Genomic DNA, 16,585 nt, shown 5'->3' on the forward strand with positions numbered 1-16,585 from the left:
TTTTAATTGTTTCCATTTTAAAATGCTGATTTATTTTGGGGACCAAAAACATAGCTCTGATTTATAGCCTAAATTATTAAAATTTAGCTAGATGCATCTTTATTACCTAAAATGTCAGCTGCATTTCTAGTCAGTGCCTTATCTCCTCTGTCAAAGTCAGAGTCACTGAATTTTATATTATATTTTATTCAAAGGTGTTGGAATACCTTTTTTTGTGGATGAAATACAGATTGGGAGAAATACTTTTTATATAATTTTTGTTGTTATGAAGTGAATTTAAACCAGGTCGATGTTCACAACGTACCTGATATCATAGGTGACCACAGTGTTATAATTGCATTAACTAAGACTTTCCTTTTCTTGAAGGTATACAAGGGAGAAGAAGCCACATTCCAAATCTCAGGCCTCCAGACCAACACAGACTACAGGTTCCGCGTATGTGCGTGTCGTCGCTGTTTAGACACCTCTCAGGAGCTAAGCGGAGCTTTCAGCCCCTCTGCGGCTTTTGTATTACAACGAAGTGAGGTCATGCTTACAGGGGACATGGGGAGCTTAGATGATCCCAAAATGAAGAGCATGATGCCTACTGATGAACAGTTCGCAGCCCTCATTGTGCTTGGCTTTGCAACTTTGTCCATTTTATTTGCCTTTATATTACAGTACTTCTTAATGAAGTAAACAAACCCAACAAAACTAGAGGTATGAATTTAATTAATGCTACACATTTTAATACACACATTTATTCAGATACTCCCCTTTTTAAGCCCTTTTGTTCTTCGATTTATATACTCTTGTTTTACAGATTTAGCTAGAAAAATAAATGTCAGTGTTTTGGTGCACCTTTTTGAAATGCAAAACTAGGAAGAGGTTAAACTGGATTTAAAAAAAGAAGAAGAAAAGCAAACCAGATACCAAAAGCTAGCTTTCTTATGTTTTCTTTTAAATTTTCAGATTTGACTTTATTCTGTTTTCACTGATGTCTTTTGCAAGCCTTTGATTTTTTTTTTTTATGTTACAGTTTAGTAATTTATATTCACCAGTCACTTGTTATGTCTTGATCATCTATATCTGTAAACATGAATCACAGTGTATGTAGTTACAGGGCCAGGATTTCACTGTTGTCAGAGTATTACCACACAACAACATACGGGAGATGTGTTAACTCAGATGAGACTGCCCTAAACAACCATTTTGTCACTCAGTTATTTAACTGTGTTTAGCTCATTTAAATCAAAATGTGTACTTTAATCTAAAATGTTTTAATACTCTGTATTTCTTATGATTTTAACACTATGAGCTGCCTGTATAAGAAATCAAGTAACCAAAATGCACCTATAAATTATGGAGCATTGTAGATTTTACCACGTCAATTCATAGCAGTAACTTTAAGAGGGCATTGTGCAATAGTTAGTTGTTTCCTTGTTCAGCTATTTTAAAAGCTGCTTTAACTTGTTTGTTTGTCTTTGTATATAACTACTTCTGATCTAATCACTAGAGTTATTATATTCTGTTATGTTTGACCAGAATTATATGACAAGAACTGGTGACAGTTTAGTGCCTCTGCCCATTGTCCATGATTTATACTAATTGTGAGCAATCTTCTTAGGTGTCAGCTCATTATTTTTGAAACATTTGCCTTTAGGCTGTTCTTTGAGGTATCAGTGAAGTGATTGAATTTCAATACCTTAATTCAGTGCGCATAATACTAATGTAACAGCAGATGAAAATTGATAAAACCCAAAAGAGAGTCATCTAAATTTGTAGTTCCTGTTTCTGTGGGTTTGCCTGGCCATGGTTGGAGAGGGGTTGGTGTCTGGTGGTAAGCACAGCGTGTTTGTGGGTCAAGGAGCCTAGATTCTCTCCCCGGATCTGTCACGAACTTGCTGCGTGACCTGAACATGTCACTTTACCTCTCTGTGCCTCAGTTTTCCCATGCATGAAAAATAAAATAAAAATAAAAGGGGATTCTAATGTTTGTAAGTGCTTTGAGATCTTTGATCAACAGGTGCTATTGGAGTGCAAAGTGTTACTCTTACATGTTTGAGTCATGAGATAATCAATTTCAACCCAAAGTCATTAGATTATTTATATGAAGTCCATAATGCTCGAGTACCTCAGGGACATATAAGAGTTGGAGGTGCAAATATATTCCAAAAGGGTGCAACAGACACAGTGTATCCCCCTGCTTCTGTTTTTGTATATTTTTGCTACCTGGTTTTTCTTGATCATAGCTATTTTGTGCTTGGTCTATGTTGTCTAAGATGCAGTATCCTGTACTAGCTTATAATATTCCCATACCAAAGTCATGGGGAAACCAACATTATTTTGTTTTTGGTTTATTTATACTATATTCTGCATACAGTACTTTAAATGCCAATTACAGTGCAATCTTTATTTATTGTAAAATTTTTTAAATGTACTTATGTACTAATTTTCCCTTGTAGCATGTTATTTTTTTGTGTTTTATACTTTTGTAATTTTAGGTCAGTTTTGTTCCTTGGCAACATCTGTAGTATTATTAATCTTCTGACATTTTCTTGTGTTTTTAAAAGATAAGAGCATCTAGTGCATTAAATGCCAAAAAAAAGAATTCATTATCAGTGATTGAAACGTTTACATGTACCCAAAAACCATAATCATCTCTTGAAAGAAAGTGCTAAGATCAATGAATTATTCTGTGTGCCTATATTGATGTAGTAAGTACTAGAGAGTTTTGTATTTTATTATTAAGTATAATAATTAGTTTAATTAGCCTTGCAAACTGATGGCATCAAGGAAATATATTTTTGCCAAAGTTCTGGCCTTCCAAAACTCATCCCTCTATTTAAATGTGTGATATGCCTACTATGACATTGCATCTGCATTTTCTGAGACAATTTCATGCAGGTGTTTCGGGGAGAAGGTATTTTTTTAAGCAATGAAAATTCAATGAGTACAAAACCCTCTTTGCAGGGCGGGGGAAGTCTTTTTTTTTTTAAACACTTCAGAACTGCTGCTATAAAGAAATTCTCTGAATTGGTTGAATTTTTAAGAATGAATAATACTTTAAGCCAAAATTGCTATGAGTATTTGATCTTTTTGAGACTTTCATACTATCTAACGATCAGAAAGCTGAAGTGTATGATGAAATACAAGCTGATGGCACTTTATTTTATTGCTCTCCATTATTTGATATTCATTATAATCCCTTCAGTCAGAAAATTATTACTTTCTATGGCACTGTTTTCTATCACAAATATGTATATGTGATATTGATATATAACTATATATATTGCCATTACACATGAACAATAAAATAAAGTGTTATATTAACCTGATCCCTTTGCCCTTTTGCTATCTATGTAGGAGTGAGTGAGTGGCTTTCAGTGCTCTGACTCTGTGTATCAGACTCATCCCTGGCACAAGAAATTCCAGTCATGTGAAGCAAACTGCCCTTTGTCCTCAAAGAAATTGTTTAAAAAGAAAACTTTTTTAAAAGATTTTTTTTCATATTATCTGCCTTGTTCTTATCAACTTGAAATGTTGGCATTTTCTAACCTTGTTTTGTTGGCTACAGTAATTCAGTATTCATGTCAAAATTGAGAAGTGCCCTAATTGAATGTGTTTGAATGTTATCCTTGCACAATTCTTTAAATTGAAAGACAAAATGTTTTTACCTCACTGTTGGACATACATTCCAAGCTTTTCAACTTTAGGAGAAAAAAAAATCATATGTTTTCCTGTATTGTAAATTTTAGACTATTTCATATACATTGTATTAAAACTGCCATATCAATTTTAATGTATAGATTTTGCAAATACTATGCTATATGTAATACCTAACTGTATCTGTAGTGTATATGTAATATATTTATGCCCAATAAATGTTTTAATTCTTTCTGACTTAAGTAGGGTTTTTCTGCTATGAATAGGATTGCTTTTGTTGTTGTTGTTGTTGCTTTTTAAGTACTTAAATCCCATTCCCCAGAAGCTGAAAAGTCAAGTGGCTTTAGAGGCCAGGCAGGTGGCATAGTGCATGGTGCCATCTACAGAGGCAGCTGCAGCTCAGCTCCTGCTGGTTGAGGTCTTGCAGGACTGCCAGCCACAATCACATATGCAGATATTTCAAAAGAAGCTAAAAATCCAGATTCCGCCATGTGGGCCAACTACAGTGTGATTGTGGACTGTATAGGCTTTGCCAGAGGCGATGTGGATAATGTACCTCTTTGCCTAACGTTTTATCTCGATGCCAAGACTCAAGAGCAGATCTCCCTCTGTTCACTGGGTGCTTCCTGTCCCATGACAAACTCAGTTTTGACCCCCTCTTCCTTTCTGTGGGTGTCAACAACAACAACAACAGCAATGAAGCCTAGTGTTTCTAACATGGCCATGGTTTTATCATTATGGTTAGACTGTTTTGCTAGAAATCCCCACTATATTTTTTAATTCTGGGGGGAAAATGTGTAGAAAAACTGTAACTCAAAGCTCACTTTCTTGAATCAAGAATGGTAGTCATTCTTCTGGGTAAAGATGACAAATTGAGCACACATCAAATTTTGCATGCTTCTGACCCTCTACTAAAAATACAGTAAAGATTTTTTTTTTTTTTAAAGAGATGGGGTCTCATTCTGTCACCCAAGCTAGAGTGTAGTGACATGATCGTAGCTCACAGCAGTTTTTTTTTTTTTTTTTAAGTCACAACTCCCCTCAAGACTGGGAAGAATGGCAAAGAAGTTTTTAGCACAAGAATTTTGGAAATTTGACTCACAAAAAGCTTCATTCTAATTTGTGAGAGGGAAAATGAGCACCAATTCAATTTTTAAATTCTTAATGCAGAATACCCTGAAGGCTCAAAAATTGACAGCAGCATATTCCTTCAAAGTGATGGTAAAGGGGGAGAGGAGCCTGAAATTGTGTTGTGCGAAAGCCATTTAAATGGCAGTTAGATCTCAGAAATCCCTCCCCATTTTTTTTCAGCGGAACAACTTGTCCCTCCATCACCTTTGCAGAAGCCTAGAAGTTTAACCTCAGGAGAACGTTAAAATGGAAAGTCCCTGGACCGGGAGACACTGTCCACAGTTGAGAATGAAGATACCATTTCAAAAATGGAATTTGGTGACCACAGGCATAGGGGAGAACATTAGAATCTTGCCTGAAGAGCCTCATGGGCCAGAAAGAAAGATCTAAAAGTCTTCAGTGAAGTGGTTCAGCCAGAGCATCCTTTGATGGTGCTTTTCAACCTTAGCTGTACATTATTATCTCCTGGGGAGGGTTTCAAAATTCCCATACGCTACACCAATAAAATGAGTATTGCCAGAGCATCAGTGGTTTTTAAAGCTCCCCTAGTGATTCTCCTGTTCAGCCAAGATTGAGAACCACTGCAGTAAGTTGAAACTCTCAGCAGTCCACTGTCATCCTTTTAGTCTTCTTCCATCTTAACCAAGGGTAACCCGCATCTGATGAAAGTTTCTACCATGAGTGAAAAGCCCAAAGCCAACAACTTGGAAGCATTGGAGACTGCACGGAGAAGCAGCTTCCAAAGGGAAAAAGAAAAAACCTATTATCTCCAGAGAGATAAGAGAAATAAGGCATCTGTAGAATCAGGATCCAGAATGCTATGGAAAAGGAACTCTTAAAGAACAAGAAAAATGTTCTTGGAAATTAAAAATTCAGTACAGCAGTTAAAAGCTGAAATTAAGCAAGTAACCCAAAAAATAGAGCAAAAAGAAATGAAAAAAACTAGGATCAGACCAGGATGTTCAAGTAATAAGAACTCCAGAAAGAACAAAGAAAATGGAGGGGAGGAGATCATCAAGCACATGTGTTTCTATTAAATAGAATGACAGGGCACGAGGGTACTCTACACCATGGATGAAGATAGGACTTCTGAGGCATGCCATCTTGTAATTTCGAAACACTAGGACCAACAGAACTCCCAAAGAAAAGCTGGTCACACAGAAGGATTAGGAATCAAGAACGGCATTAGATGTCTCAATAGCAATTTGCTGGAAGCTGGATGTCAGTGAAGCAATTACTTCAAGATCTTGAAAGAAACAGATTTCTCACCTGCCCACTCTCAATCAAGTGTAAGGCAATGTGAAGACATTTTTAAAAATGCAACATCTCACAAATTTGCCTCCCGTGCACTCTTTCTCAGGAAGCTACTAGAGGATACGCTCTCCCATCAAAGTGAATAAACCAAGAAGCATCCATGGGATTCTGCCTCCAGTGCTTTTTATTCAGATCAGAAGCCAGCTCTCTGGCCCTGTGCCCCAAAAGGATCTGTGCAGCTACCACTTTCTAACCCTTTCCCAACCCCCAGCTGCAGTGGCCCTGTGTGCCCTCGTGCTCTGAGCTCGTGTACACGTGCACACACTTTCTTAAACAGAGGGACTGTACAATGACCCTTTTAAAAAAAATCTCTCAGGATATTTTGCCTTGGGCCAATTAAAACTAACAGTTACTCTGTCTACAGATACCCTTTTTTTTAGTAGTAACTAAAAAAAAATTCCACTGCTAGACTGTAAGTGCCTCAAAAGCTGGGGGAGGAGTGTGTGCATGGGGGAGCCAGTCTCATTTTAACTGCAGCATGCAGCACATCATCTGGCCCGCAATAGATGCTAAAAAGATTTGTTGAACTCAACTAATTTGGTAAGAAAAAAATTGACATAGCAGTGTGATCCATAGGCTTCTGCTGTTTCAACCCATAATCTTTTGGCACAGGTGTGTAATTTTAGGTGCAATATTTTGATTTTTTTATTGAAGTCAGTATTTTAAAACATGGATATTTTACACAAAATCCTGGAATTCCAGATTCTATTTGGAAAACCTGGCAACTCTAGGTCTTGTTCTGGTATGGAGGTTATCACCAGAGATGAGTAGTGGCTGCCCTTGTTGGTCGGGGCATTTGCTCTGCAGTTGACCACATTTCCCACTAAATACTTGGCGTGGATGTGAATATTGTCTCTTCTAACGTCTCCATCAAAACTGAATAAACAGGGTATCCAGCATGATGGAGTGAGGACCTCCATAAAAACAGCAAAAACACCAGCAAAAAAGGGCCAAAATCAACTTTTGCAAAACTCTGGAAATTAACAAAGAGTTTGCAACAATCTGAACCTTGATAAGAACAGGTTTTGTGGCATTGTAACTCAATCTACTTCATCCCCACTCTCTGCAGCTCCACAGTAGTCTTAAAAACCAGCCCTGTCAATCATGGTAGCCCTGGAAACCAACAGTCCTGCAGCCACAGGCGGGAGCATATTGAGTTGGGAGCTGCTCAAATGTCTCAGCCCCAGAGTATTGTTACTATTTAACCTGTCTCACGGGTCGCTGGAAAAGGCCCCATTTGCAGGGGTGTTGTCATTATTTAACCTGACTGGGAGCTGCTGTATAGGAAAAGCCTCATACCCAGGGCATTTTTTGAAAAATAATCAGTGCAGTTGTTTAACACTGCAGCTGCCTAGGCTGCAATACTTGTTGGGGCAAACAAGAACGTGGCTAAAAACTTAAAAGGAAGGTGTGGGGAATGAGATATTCATACAGGGCTTTTAAAAGTTCCTGACATCGTCCTGGGTATCTAGAAGGCCGTGCACGTGAGCAGGGCTGTGCTGCACAGGCCTCAGTCTCTCATTTCTGTCTGATCTTGAGGCCTTGGGCAAGCAGGAAGTGAAGGCTAAGGCAGAATTGTAAACTTCCTGAGCTTTGAAAGTGTACTCCAACACACAGGGCCCCTTGACAAAGACTGGAAAATATATTGGTTCAAGGCATTTAAGGAAATCTGTGGCCAATCATTAGCTGACCTTTAATCTAAACATGCATTGCAGTGGCCAGATGCAAAGGAAGAAGTCTGGAGAATGCACACCAAATTCATAATTCGGATTAACCCTAATAGGGAGTGGGGAGGTGATAGTCAAAGAGGAGTGTATCTTAACTGTAATATTTTAGCCTTTTAGATGAAAAATAAATTATGTATTATTTGTGAAATAAAAATCAATTTTTATGGTGAAAAAAACCATAGCAAAGACATGGAATTCCTTCCCTTTTTCTGAGTCAAAGGATAAATAAAATAAAGAATGGTTCTTAATTTTTTTTCCTAGGACTAAATGTACAGACCTTTTTATTTTCTGTTCAACCAAGTTATAAAAGAAATGTGTTCAATTCAGGTAAATTTTTTGCATATATGAGCCACTGAATGCCTTAGATTTTCTACCACAGTGTTTCCCAAGGCGAGGAGGTATGCAAGGTAATCGTAAGTGGCACATGTCTAATCTTTTAAATTATATAATTTTTGTCATCTACGCTAAGGAAAAATATAACTGTCATACCAAAGAAAAACAAGTAGATTAAAGTGGATATTTGATTTCGTAAAAGAAATACAATAAGTAGTAGTTCAGGTGCTATTCTGATATGGCAGAAATCACGGGGATAACAGTCAAAAGACTGAAGTTTAAGAACAATGCACCCGGGAACACTGCCTCCTGAAATACAAGTGCATCTAGGCAACACATTTATACGCCAGCTCCCAGAAATGCATTCTTTTTATGTTCAGGTGCAAAGAGTTCTGTTTTAAGGAAAGAGGAAAGGGGCAGTGGAAATAAAAATCAGGGTCCACACAGAACTGGACTAGAAAGTTTCTGTAGCTGATCCCTCCCAGCTCAATAACCTGCTTAGACTTTCCTCTTTTACTGTGCATATTTCATGTTCAGTGATTCTGAATATTCATGAGTGAAAATTGGCTTTTCGAAAGTTAAAGTTCTTTTACCCAAATCCTAGCGGTTCTATAATGTTATTTTGCAGAGCTTGAGATAAGAAAATAGATTTTGGTTTTGACTTGGTCTGAGAGGCGAGAACTAGAGTATAATGGACCTCTGTTGTTTTGTCTGCCACTCTTTCCTCTGGGCAGTGAGCTAGGGACACCCTCTCCCACCCACAACTTCATCCATTTGGTTCTCCGGAGTTGCTATGTTCTTCCAAAGACCTCTTGCTTCGACTTAAGTACATTGTTGGAGGAATGGGTCGGTCCCCAACCCACACTGGGGCCCATCCCTGGATTTGGTATTAAGACTCAAACTAGTCTTGCTCCAGTGGCTGAAACTGTAAAATGAAAAGCTCCAAAATTTGGGGCAGTTGGTTTTCTTGATGTAGAAGAAGCCATGTTCAGTGAGAGAAAACAATGAAGCTGGCAGGGAAAGAGAAACAATGAGACAGAGCTGCCTTACAAGGTCCCTAGTTAAGGCCCGGTTCATTCTGTCCTTAGGTTTGCTGAGATCCTCCTAGTTTCCTTCTGATATTTTCCTTTATGTTTGAGCTAGTTGAACTTGGGTTGCTAACACCAAAAACCAAGTTTCCTGTCTAAGACAGAAAGCACTTAACACCTAATTTCCTATTGCAAAGGGGGCTTATTTAGAGTATACTATGTGCAGAATGCACAACCTCAAAGTTTTTGTGCTGGGAATGTATTCAGATTTGGCCTTTTGTGTGTGTTTTTGTTTCATTTTTTACCCTTCAAGCAATATAGACTGAATTTAGGAAAGCTACAGGGGTTTTTTTATTAAAATCAAAATAAAATGGTGCTGAATTAGAGCACTTATTAGTGAGCCCTCAGAGCATGTTAAGCACCTGACACACGTTACCTCATTTATGCCTCATAGCAACTCTTCGTGGTGAGTATGTCAAGTAACTTGGGCAAAGCGTGTAACTAAGTGCTCATGAATTCATGCCTGGCCCTAATTAATTTCTGAGGCTGGTGTACTTTACACCTATGCTGTACTGCCTGCAAAAAAAAACCTTCAGGATTTCTTCTGTCATTGCATTTTAACTGATGTGAACAGTTGTACCAGTGTTGGACTTTATCTTGTAAATACCATGGTGTTAAAATAAAGTTTAAACACATATTACAGGGCCAGCAACTGTAGCCTTGACCTTCAGACTTGAGTTATCCCTTCACTGCCATCCTTCCCCTTTCCTGATAGAAGAAAAGGCACCAGGTGTACTTATCCAAAGGTTGAATGTTTAATGAAGGAATGACGATCCCTATGAAGAACAGACTGAGTCTCTTTCCTAAGACAAGGAGTGACAGCTCTGGGTTCTAAGAGTTGGGTTCCTCCAGTCTAAGGCAGATTGAACTAACTACATCATCTAAGTCCTTAGCTCTATGATTCTATGAAGATTAGACTCTTCTGAGGTAGGTAGGCTTCAGTCCAAATTACAATTCCTTGATTGAAATAATCAGGGGACACTCTGCAAGGTCCTCCACATATGTGCAGCCTCCAACTGGGCTTTAGCTGAGAAAACTGGCACCAAGCACTATAAACATCTAACATTTGCATTGCAAAACTGCCAGTTAGGAGAGTTGCTCAGTCAGCCTCAGTACTGATGCTCAGGGAACACCATTCTTCTACAAAGCTTATTTCAGATGCTGCCACACAGGGATTAGGAAATTTGAAAAAATGGTATACAAAAAGCTAAAATGTGACACCAAGGGTAAAAGAAAAGCAAGTGCAGAAATGAGTTGTGAAGACATTAATGTTGGAAGGCCAAAGGAGTTTGCTGAGGCATCCCATGAACTCTTGCTAGGTTTCCCCAGAACAGCTTTGAGCTCCAGGAAATGGACCTGTTCATCCGTGTGCCCACCCTTGCTGAGGTCTTCAGCCTTGCAGCAATGTCAAGCCCTTCGAAACCAATTCCTGGGATTTTTCCCCCTCTGCCATCAAAGATTTCTCACAGGTGCCTTCTAAGCATCTTTCTGGATTGGTTTATTTGGCTTGCTCATTGAGAAGGGATTTGTGGTAATTTGTTTCCAGCAGCAATGGAAAGTGAATACAGATTTTTAAAATATGGGATATTTGTATAATATTGGGATGGATGAGGTGTGAAGCATAAAAAGATATCGAAAAGCCAGAAAGAAAAAGCTTGACATATTTAACTAATTAAAAATGGAGAAAATAGGCTGGATGTGATGGCTCCCTCCTGTAATCCCAGCAATTTAGGAGGCCAAAGTAGGAGGATGGATTGAGGCCAGGAGTTTAAGACCAGCCTGGTCAACACAGTGAGACCCCATCTCTAAAAAATAAAAATAAAAAAATAGAGAAAATAATTGCAAAACAACATTGGCAAAGGGTTAATATACCTAATACGCAAAAACTCCTGTACACTAATAAAAACAAAAAAACCCAATTTTTTCTATAACATAGGCAAAGCAAATAAATGAGTAGTTTATAGAAGAAATGTAAATTACAAAAACCATAGGGAACAATGTTCAACCTTGGTACATGTTAGGAAAATTAAAATTCAAGTAATGATAAATATTTAGCCCTCCCTCTGGCAAAAATGTAAAAGATCAATGTCTTATATTGGAGAAAGTATGGGGAAATAATCAGATATCTCTCTGGGAAGATGTGCATTGCTACAGTATTTTTGGAAGGTAATCTGGAAATATTTGTTAAAATTTAAAGTGAACACACACTTTAGCCAATCAATCTTATATTTAAAAGTCTAAAAAAAATAAATTTGCAGGTGTATGTGCAAGGAAGTTTATTTTAGTGCTGCTTGTTAAAGAAAAACAGTTTATCCATCAATAGAGCAATGCATTCATATTATTGCCTCTTAAATCTATTAAAAATAAATTAACATCACAAGAAAACTACAGATCTATATCCCTTCTGAATGCAGATGCAAAAATCTTCAACAAAATACTGGCAAACAGAGTCCAGCAACATATGAAAAGGATTATAAACCATAACATGGATTTATCCCAGGAATGCAAGGTTGGTTCAACATATAATAACTAATCATTGTAATACATAGTATTTATAGAATAAAGAACAAAACAATATCTCGATAGACACATAAAAAGCATTTGACAAAACCTGATAGTCTTTTACAATAAAAATACTCACCAGATTAGGAATAGACAGGACCATTCTCAACCTGATAACAATGAAAGACTGAAAGCTTTTGCCCTAAGATCAGAAACAAGTCAGGGATGTTTACTCTTGCTACTTCTATTAAATACTGTACTGAAGGTTCTATCTAGAGTAATTAGGCAATAAAAAAGTTAAAAAAATCCGAATTGGAAAGGGAAAAATAAAACTGTATTTGCAGTTAGTATGATCTAGTACATAGAAAATTTTAAGGACTCTATAAAAAAAATAGTGCTAATAAGTTCAGTGAGGTTTCAGGATATAATATCAATGTACCAAAGTTAATTATATTTCTACACACTAGCAATGAATCATCTAAAAAATGAAATTAAGAAAACAATTCTATTTATGACAGCATCAAAAAGAAAATACTTAGGAATAAACTTAAAAGAAGTATAAGACTTGTATAATACATTGAAAATCACAAAACATCAATGAAAGAAATTAAAGACCTAAATAAATGGAAAGATACGTCATGGTCATGATTTGGAAACTTTAAAATCATTAGATGCCAGTACTTTCCAAATGGATCTATAAACTCAGCACAATTCCTGTCAAAACCTCAGATGCCTTTTTTTTTTAAGAAAGAAATTGACAGTCTGATTTAAAAATTTGTGTGGATATTCAGATTAGTCAAAAGCAATATTGGAAAAGAATGATAAAGTTGGAAGACTCATACTTCTTAATTTCAAAACTTATTACAAAGCTACAATAATCAGGACAGTCTAGTACAGTAGAGGATAAATATATAGATGAATAAAATTGAGAGTCTAGAAATAAACCCATATAACTGATGAATTTATTTTTCACAAAAGTTTAAGACCAGTCAATAGGAAGGGACAGTCTTTTCAACAAATGGTGCTGGGGCAACTAGGTATCCTCATGCCAGAGAATGAATTTGGACTTAATACTGTACACAAAAAATTAACTCAAAATCTATCAAAGGCCTAAGTGTATGAGCTAAAGCTATGAAATGCCTAGAAGAAAACACGAGTAAAGCTTTATGGATTAGGTAACAGTTTCTTAGCTATGACACCAAAGGTGTGTGTGTGTGTGCAGATATAAATAAGAATTCATCAAAATTTAAAAACATTTGTGCTTTAAGAATACCAAGAATGGCTGGGCGTGGTGGCTCACGCCTGTAATCCTAGCACTCTGGGAGGCCGAGGCGGGTGGATCGCTCGAGGTCAGGAGTTCAAGACCAGCCTGAGCAAGAGCGAGACCCCATCTCTACCAAAAATAGAAAGAAATGATTTGGACAGCTAAAAATCTATATAGAAAAAATTAGCTGGGCATGGTGGCACATTCCTGTAGTCCCAGCTACTCGGGAGGCTGAGGCAGTAGGATCGCTTAAGCCCAGGAGTTTGAGGTTGCTGTGAGCTAGGCTGATGCCACGGCACTCACTCTAGCCCAGGCAACAGAGCAAGACTCTGTCTCAAAAAAAAAAAAAAAAAAAAAGAATACCAAGAATGTTAGTAGATAACCCACAGACTAGGAGACAATTGAACGATAAGACAAATCACCCAGTTTAAAAATCAAGAAAGGATTTGAATAGACATTTCCACAAAGAAAATATAAAAAATGGCCAATAAGCACATGAAAAGATGTTCCACATCATTAGTCATTAGGGAAATGTAAATCAAAACTACAGTGATACCACTTTACACCCACTAGGATGACTATACTCAAAATGACAGTAACAAATATTGGTGAGGATGTGGAGAAATTGGAACCCTCATACCTCATTGTTGGAAACGTAAAGTGGTGCAGCTACTTTGTAAAATAGCTTGGCAATTCCTCAAAAAGTTACACATGAAATTGCCTTAGAACCAGCAATTCCATTCCTAGAGATATACCTAAGAGAAATAATAACATGCCTACACAAAATTTGTTCAAAAATGTTCATAGCAGCATTATTTATAACAGCCAAATGTCCATCAACTGATGAATGAATAAACAAAATGTGGTATCTCCATACAATGAAATATTATTTGGCCATAGGAAAAAATGAACTACTACATATTACATACTTACTACAACATGGATAAACCTTGAAAATACTATGTTAAGTGAAAGAATTCAGACACAAAAGGCCACATATTGTATAATTCCATTTGTATGAAATATCTGGAATGGACTAATCTATAGAGACAAAAAAAATTAATAGTTGTCAGGGACTGGGGGTAGGACAAATGGGAAGTAACTGATAATGAACATAATGGTTTTTGGGGGGGTGACAAAAATGTTCTGAAATCAGATAATGGAGGATGGTTGTACACCTTGTGAATATCCTGAAAACTACTTAGTTATAAGCTTCAAAGGGGTAAATTTTATGGTCAATTATATCTCAATAAAAAATGGGAAAATGAATTAGACCATTTTTACTGAGCTGGAAATATATCCCCAATTTATTATAAGATGAAATAAATACTAGCATGGAAGAGGATGGAAGGATTGTCAAACTGTTAATATTGATTACCTGAGTAAGATCAAGTAGAAAAAGAGATAAGCACTAACGTTCTCTTCTATATTGCTTGACTTGCTATAAACATGTATTCAATAGTTTACAAGAACAAGTAAAAATACATACACACTTACTTAAAAAGTGAGTACAAAATCCTGGCACTTAGCAAGTTTGAAACATTCAGTCATTACACAGCAATTCATTTAGTTACTACAGGCCTCAGTTTCCTCCTGTGAAAAATTGGTTGGACTGGATTGCAACAAGGACGTAGAGAGAGTCTTCAAACATCCCCAACTGCCAGGGAGCAAATAAGAAAGGCGAAGCTAGACATGTGTGTTTTGGAAAACTCTCCAGGTGATTGAGTCTCTTTTGTTATAATATCCTACCCACGCCAGGCCACCCACCCACAATACTCCCTGATATATTAACCTTTCAGGTTTAAAAAAAAAAAAAACTTCTTCTAAATATTCTCTATGATTCCTTCACTTGAAGGTCAAAGCCCCCACAATAATGCATTAGCCTTACTCTCCATTACCTGCAGAAGTGGAAAGACAGTGGGCTTCGAAATCATCACATGGGTCAAGATCCTGGCTTGACCACTGTATTATTTAACTATTAGTGTATAACAAATCACCCCAAAACTCAGTGGCTTAAAACAAACTGGTAGCCCCCAGAGTCCTTTGCAAGAAGAGTTTCCAAAAAGATGGGGCATGAGACAGACTGCAGGGAGTAAAAACTGATTAGTGAGTGGGGCCTGTAGACCATGAAGTCTGGGGTGAAGGGAAGAAGAGAACAGCAGCTGGTCAGAGAAGCAAGGTTAAAGAAAGGGTGTGGGTGAGTGGTTAGTTTTTATTTAGTAAAATAGGAAAGACAGGCATTTGGTAGACCCAAGGGAAGATGCTAATCTAGAGGAAGCAATTGAAGATACAGGGGAAGGTATAATCAGTGTAGCAATGTTCCATAGAAGATGAAATGAATAAGAACTGAATGCTCAGCTGAAGGATTTAACCTTAGAAACTAGAAGAAATATGTCTTCATTTGAGACAAAAGATGAGGAGAAAATGATGGGTGTACATAGGGCTAAGTATAGAAATGGAGGAGAGAGTGATGAGAAAACTCATGTTTGCAAGGGCCTCTATTCTTTCAGTGAGAGAAGCAGTGAGTCATCTTTAGAGAGTAAGTGAATGAGTCATCCTTAAAGGGTAGGGTAAGGTTATGGTTTGGAGCCTGGGGAGAGAAGGCAGGGTTTAGAACAGGAAGAGATGCTTTAAGTAGCCTTTGTGGAGATGCCTATCAGCCATCAGCAATTTTCTCTAGCAAAGATGGGACCCAAGGAGCAGTGTCAAGAAAATGAATGACCAGGACTTAATGAGGATTTTAATATTATCCCAGGAGGTCAGAACTCTAAGAACAGAAAAGAATCTTCTCCAGGATATGCAAAAGGAGAGTGAGAGGCACAATAAGTTGAAGATTACGAGAGATGTGAGTGACATGGCCTGCAAAGTGAAAGCTAGAATAAGCAGAACAAAGCTCAGTATTTTATGTTAGTAGTAAACATTTATTAAGCACTTGCTGGGTTCCCAGCATGGAGCTAAGCCTCTTACAAGCTTTATTTCATTTAGTTATTACAACAATTATTTATAAGATATTATTATTCTCATTTTACAGATAGGGGAATGGAGCTTTAGAGAGGTTATTTTGTCAAGGTTACTGTGGCAGATTTTTTCAAATATAGCTGCAGTCACATCTTGTGGGGAGCGCGGACGCCATTGCAAGATGGCGCCGATTTCCGGTGGCCTGGCTGAGGTAAACAAGTGTGGCGCATGCGTAGTACGTCTGTAGATCTGTTATATAAGTATGCATATGAGGTTTTCTGGCTTGGCCTATCGGTGACCGCTTGTGATTGACTTTGACCTATCTCTGTTACTTCCTGTTTCCCTGAGGGTATATTACTGTGTGAGAGCTTGTGCTCAGGGTCTTCCGCATCTTGAAGCTTAGAGGGATCCCCAATAAAGCACTGTAGAAGAACTCCTGTTGCCGCGTCTTCCTTGCTGGCGAGGCGGGCGCGACAAGTGGTGCCGAAACCCGGGAACTGTACCACCAGGGCACCAGCGGAGACGACCTCTTGTGAGGTGAGTTCAGAACTACAGTGTGGGACGGCCAATTTCCCCGCCCCCAAGAGAGACATGGGCAACATACCACTACGCAGGTTCCTGTG

At 37.8% G+C, this 16,585-nt stretch overlaps 1 protein-coding gene across 6 annotated transcripts in view; it reads left to right on the plus strand.

Moving 5' to 3' along the window:
* Nucleotides 1-3,882, plus strand: part of FNDC3B (fibronectin type III domain containing 3B) — a 322,862-nt gene extending 318,980 nt beyond the window's left edge. For all 6 annotated transcript variants that reach the window (XM_045539669.1, XM_045539672.1, XM_045539671.1 and 3 more), the window contains one exon: nt 367-3,882. In XM_045539669.1, the coding sequence (XP_045395625.1) occupies nt 367-678 (312 nt within the window). In that variant the 3' untranslated portion in view covers nt 679-3,882. The remainder of the gene's footprint in view (nt 1-366) is intronic.
* The last annotated feature ends 12,703 nt before the right edge of the window (nt 3,883-16,585 follow it).

The sequence above is a fragment of the Lemur catta genome, chromosome 1 (assembly GCF_020740605.2).
Source record: "Lemur catta isolate mLemCat1 chromosome 1, mLemCat1.pri, whole genome shotgun sequence".
In the NCBI taxonomy this organism is placed as follows: Eukaryota; Metazoa; Chordata; class Mammalia; order Primates; family Lemuridae; genus Lemur; species Lemur catta.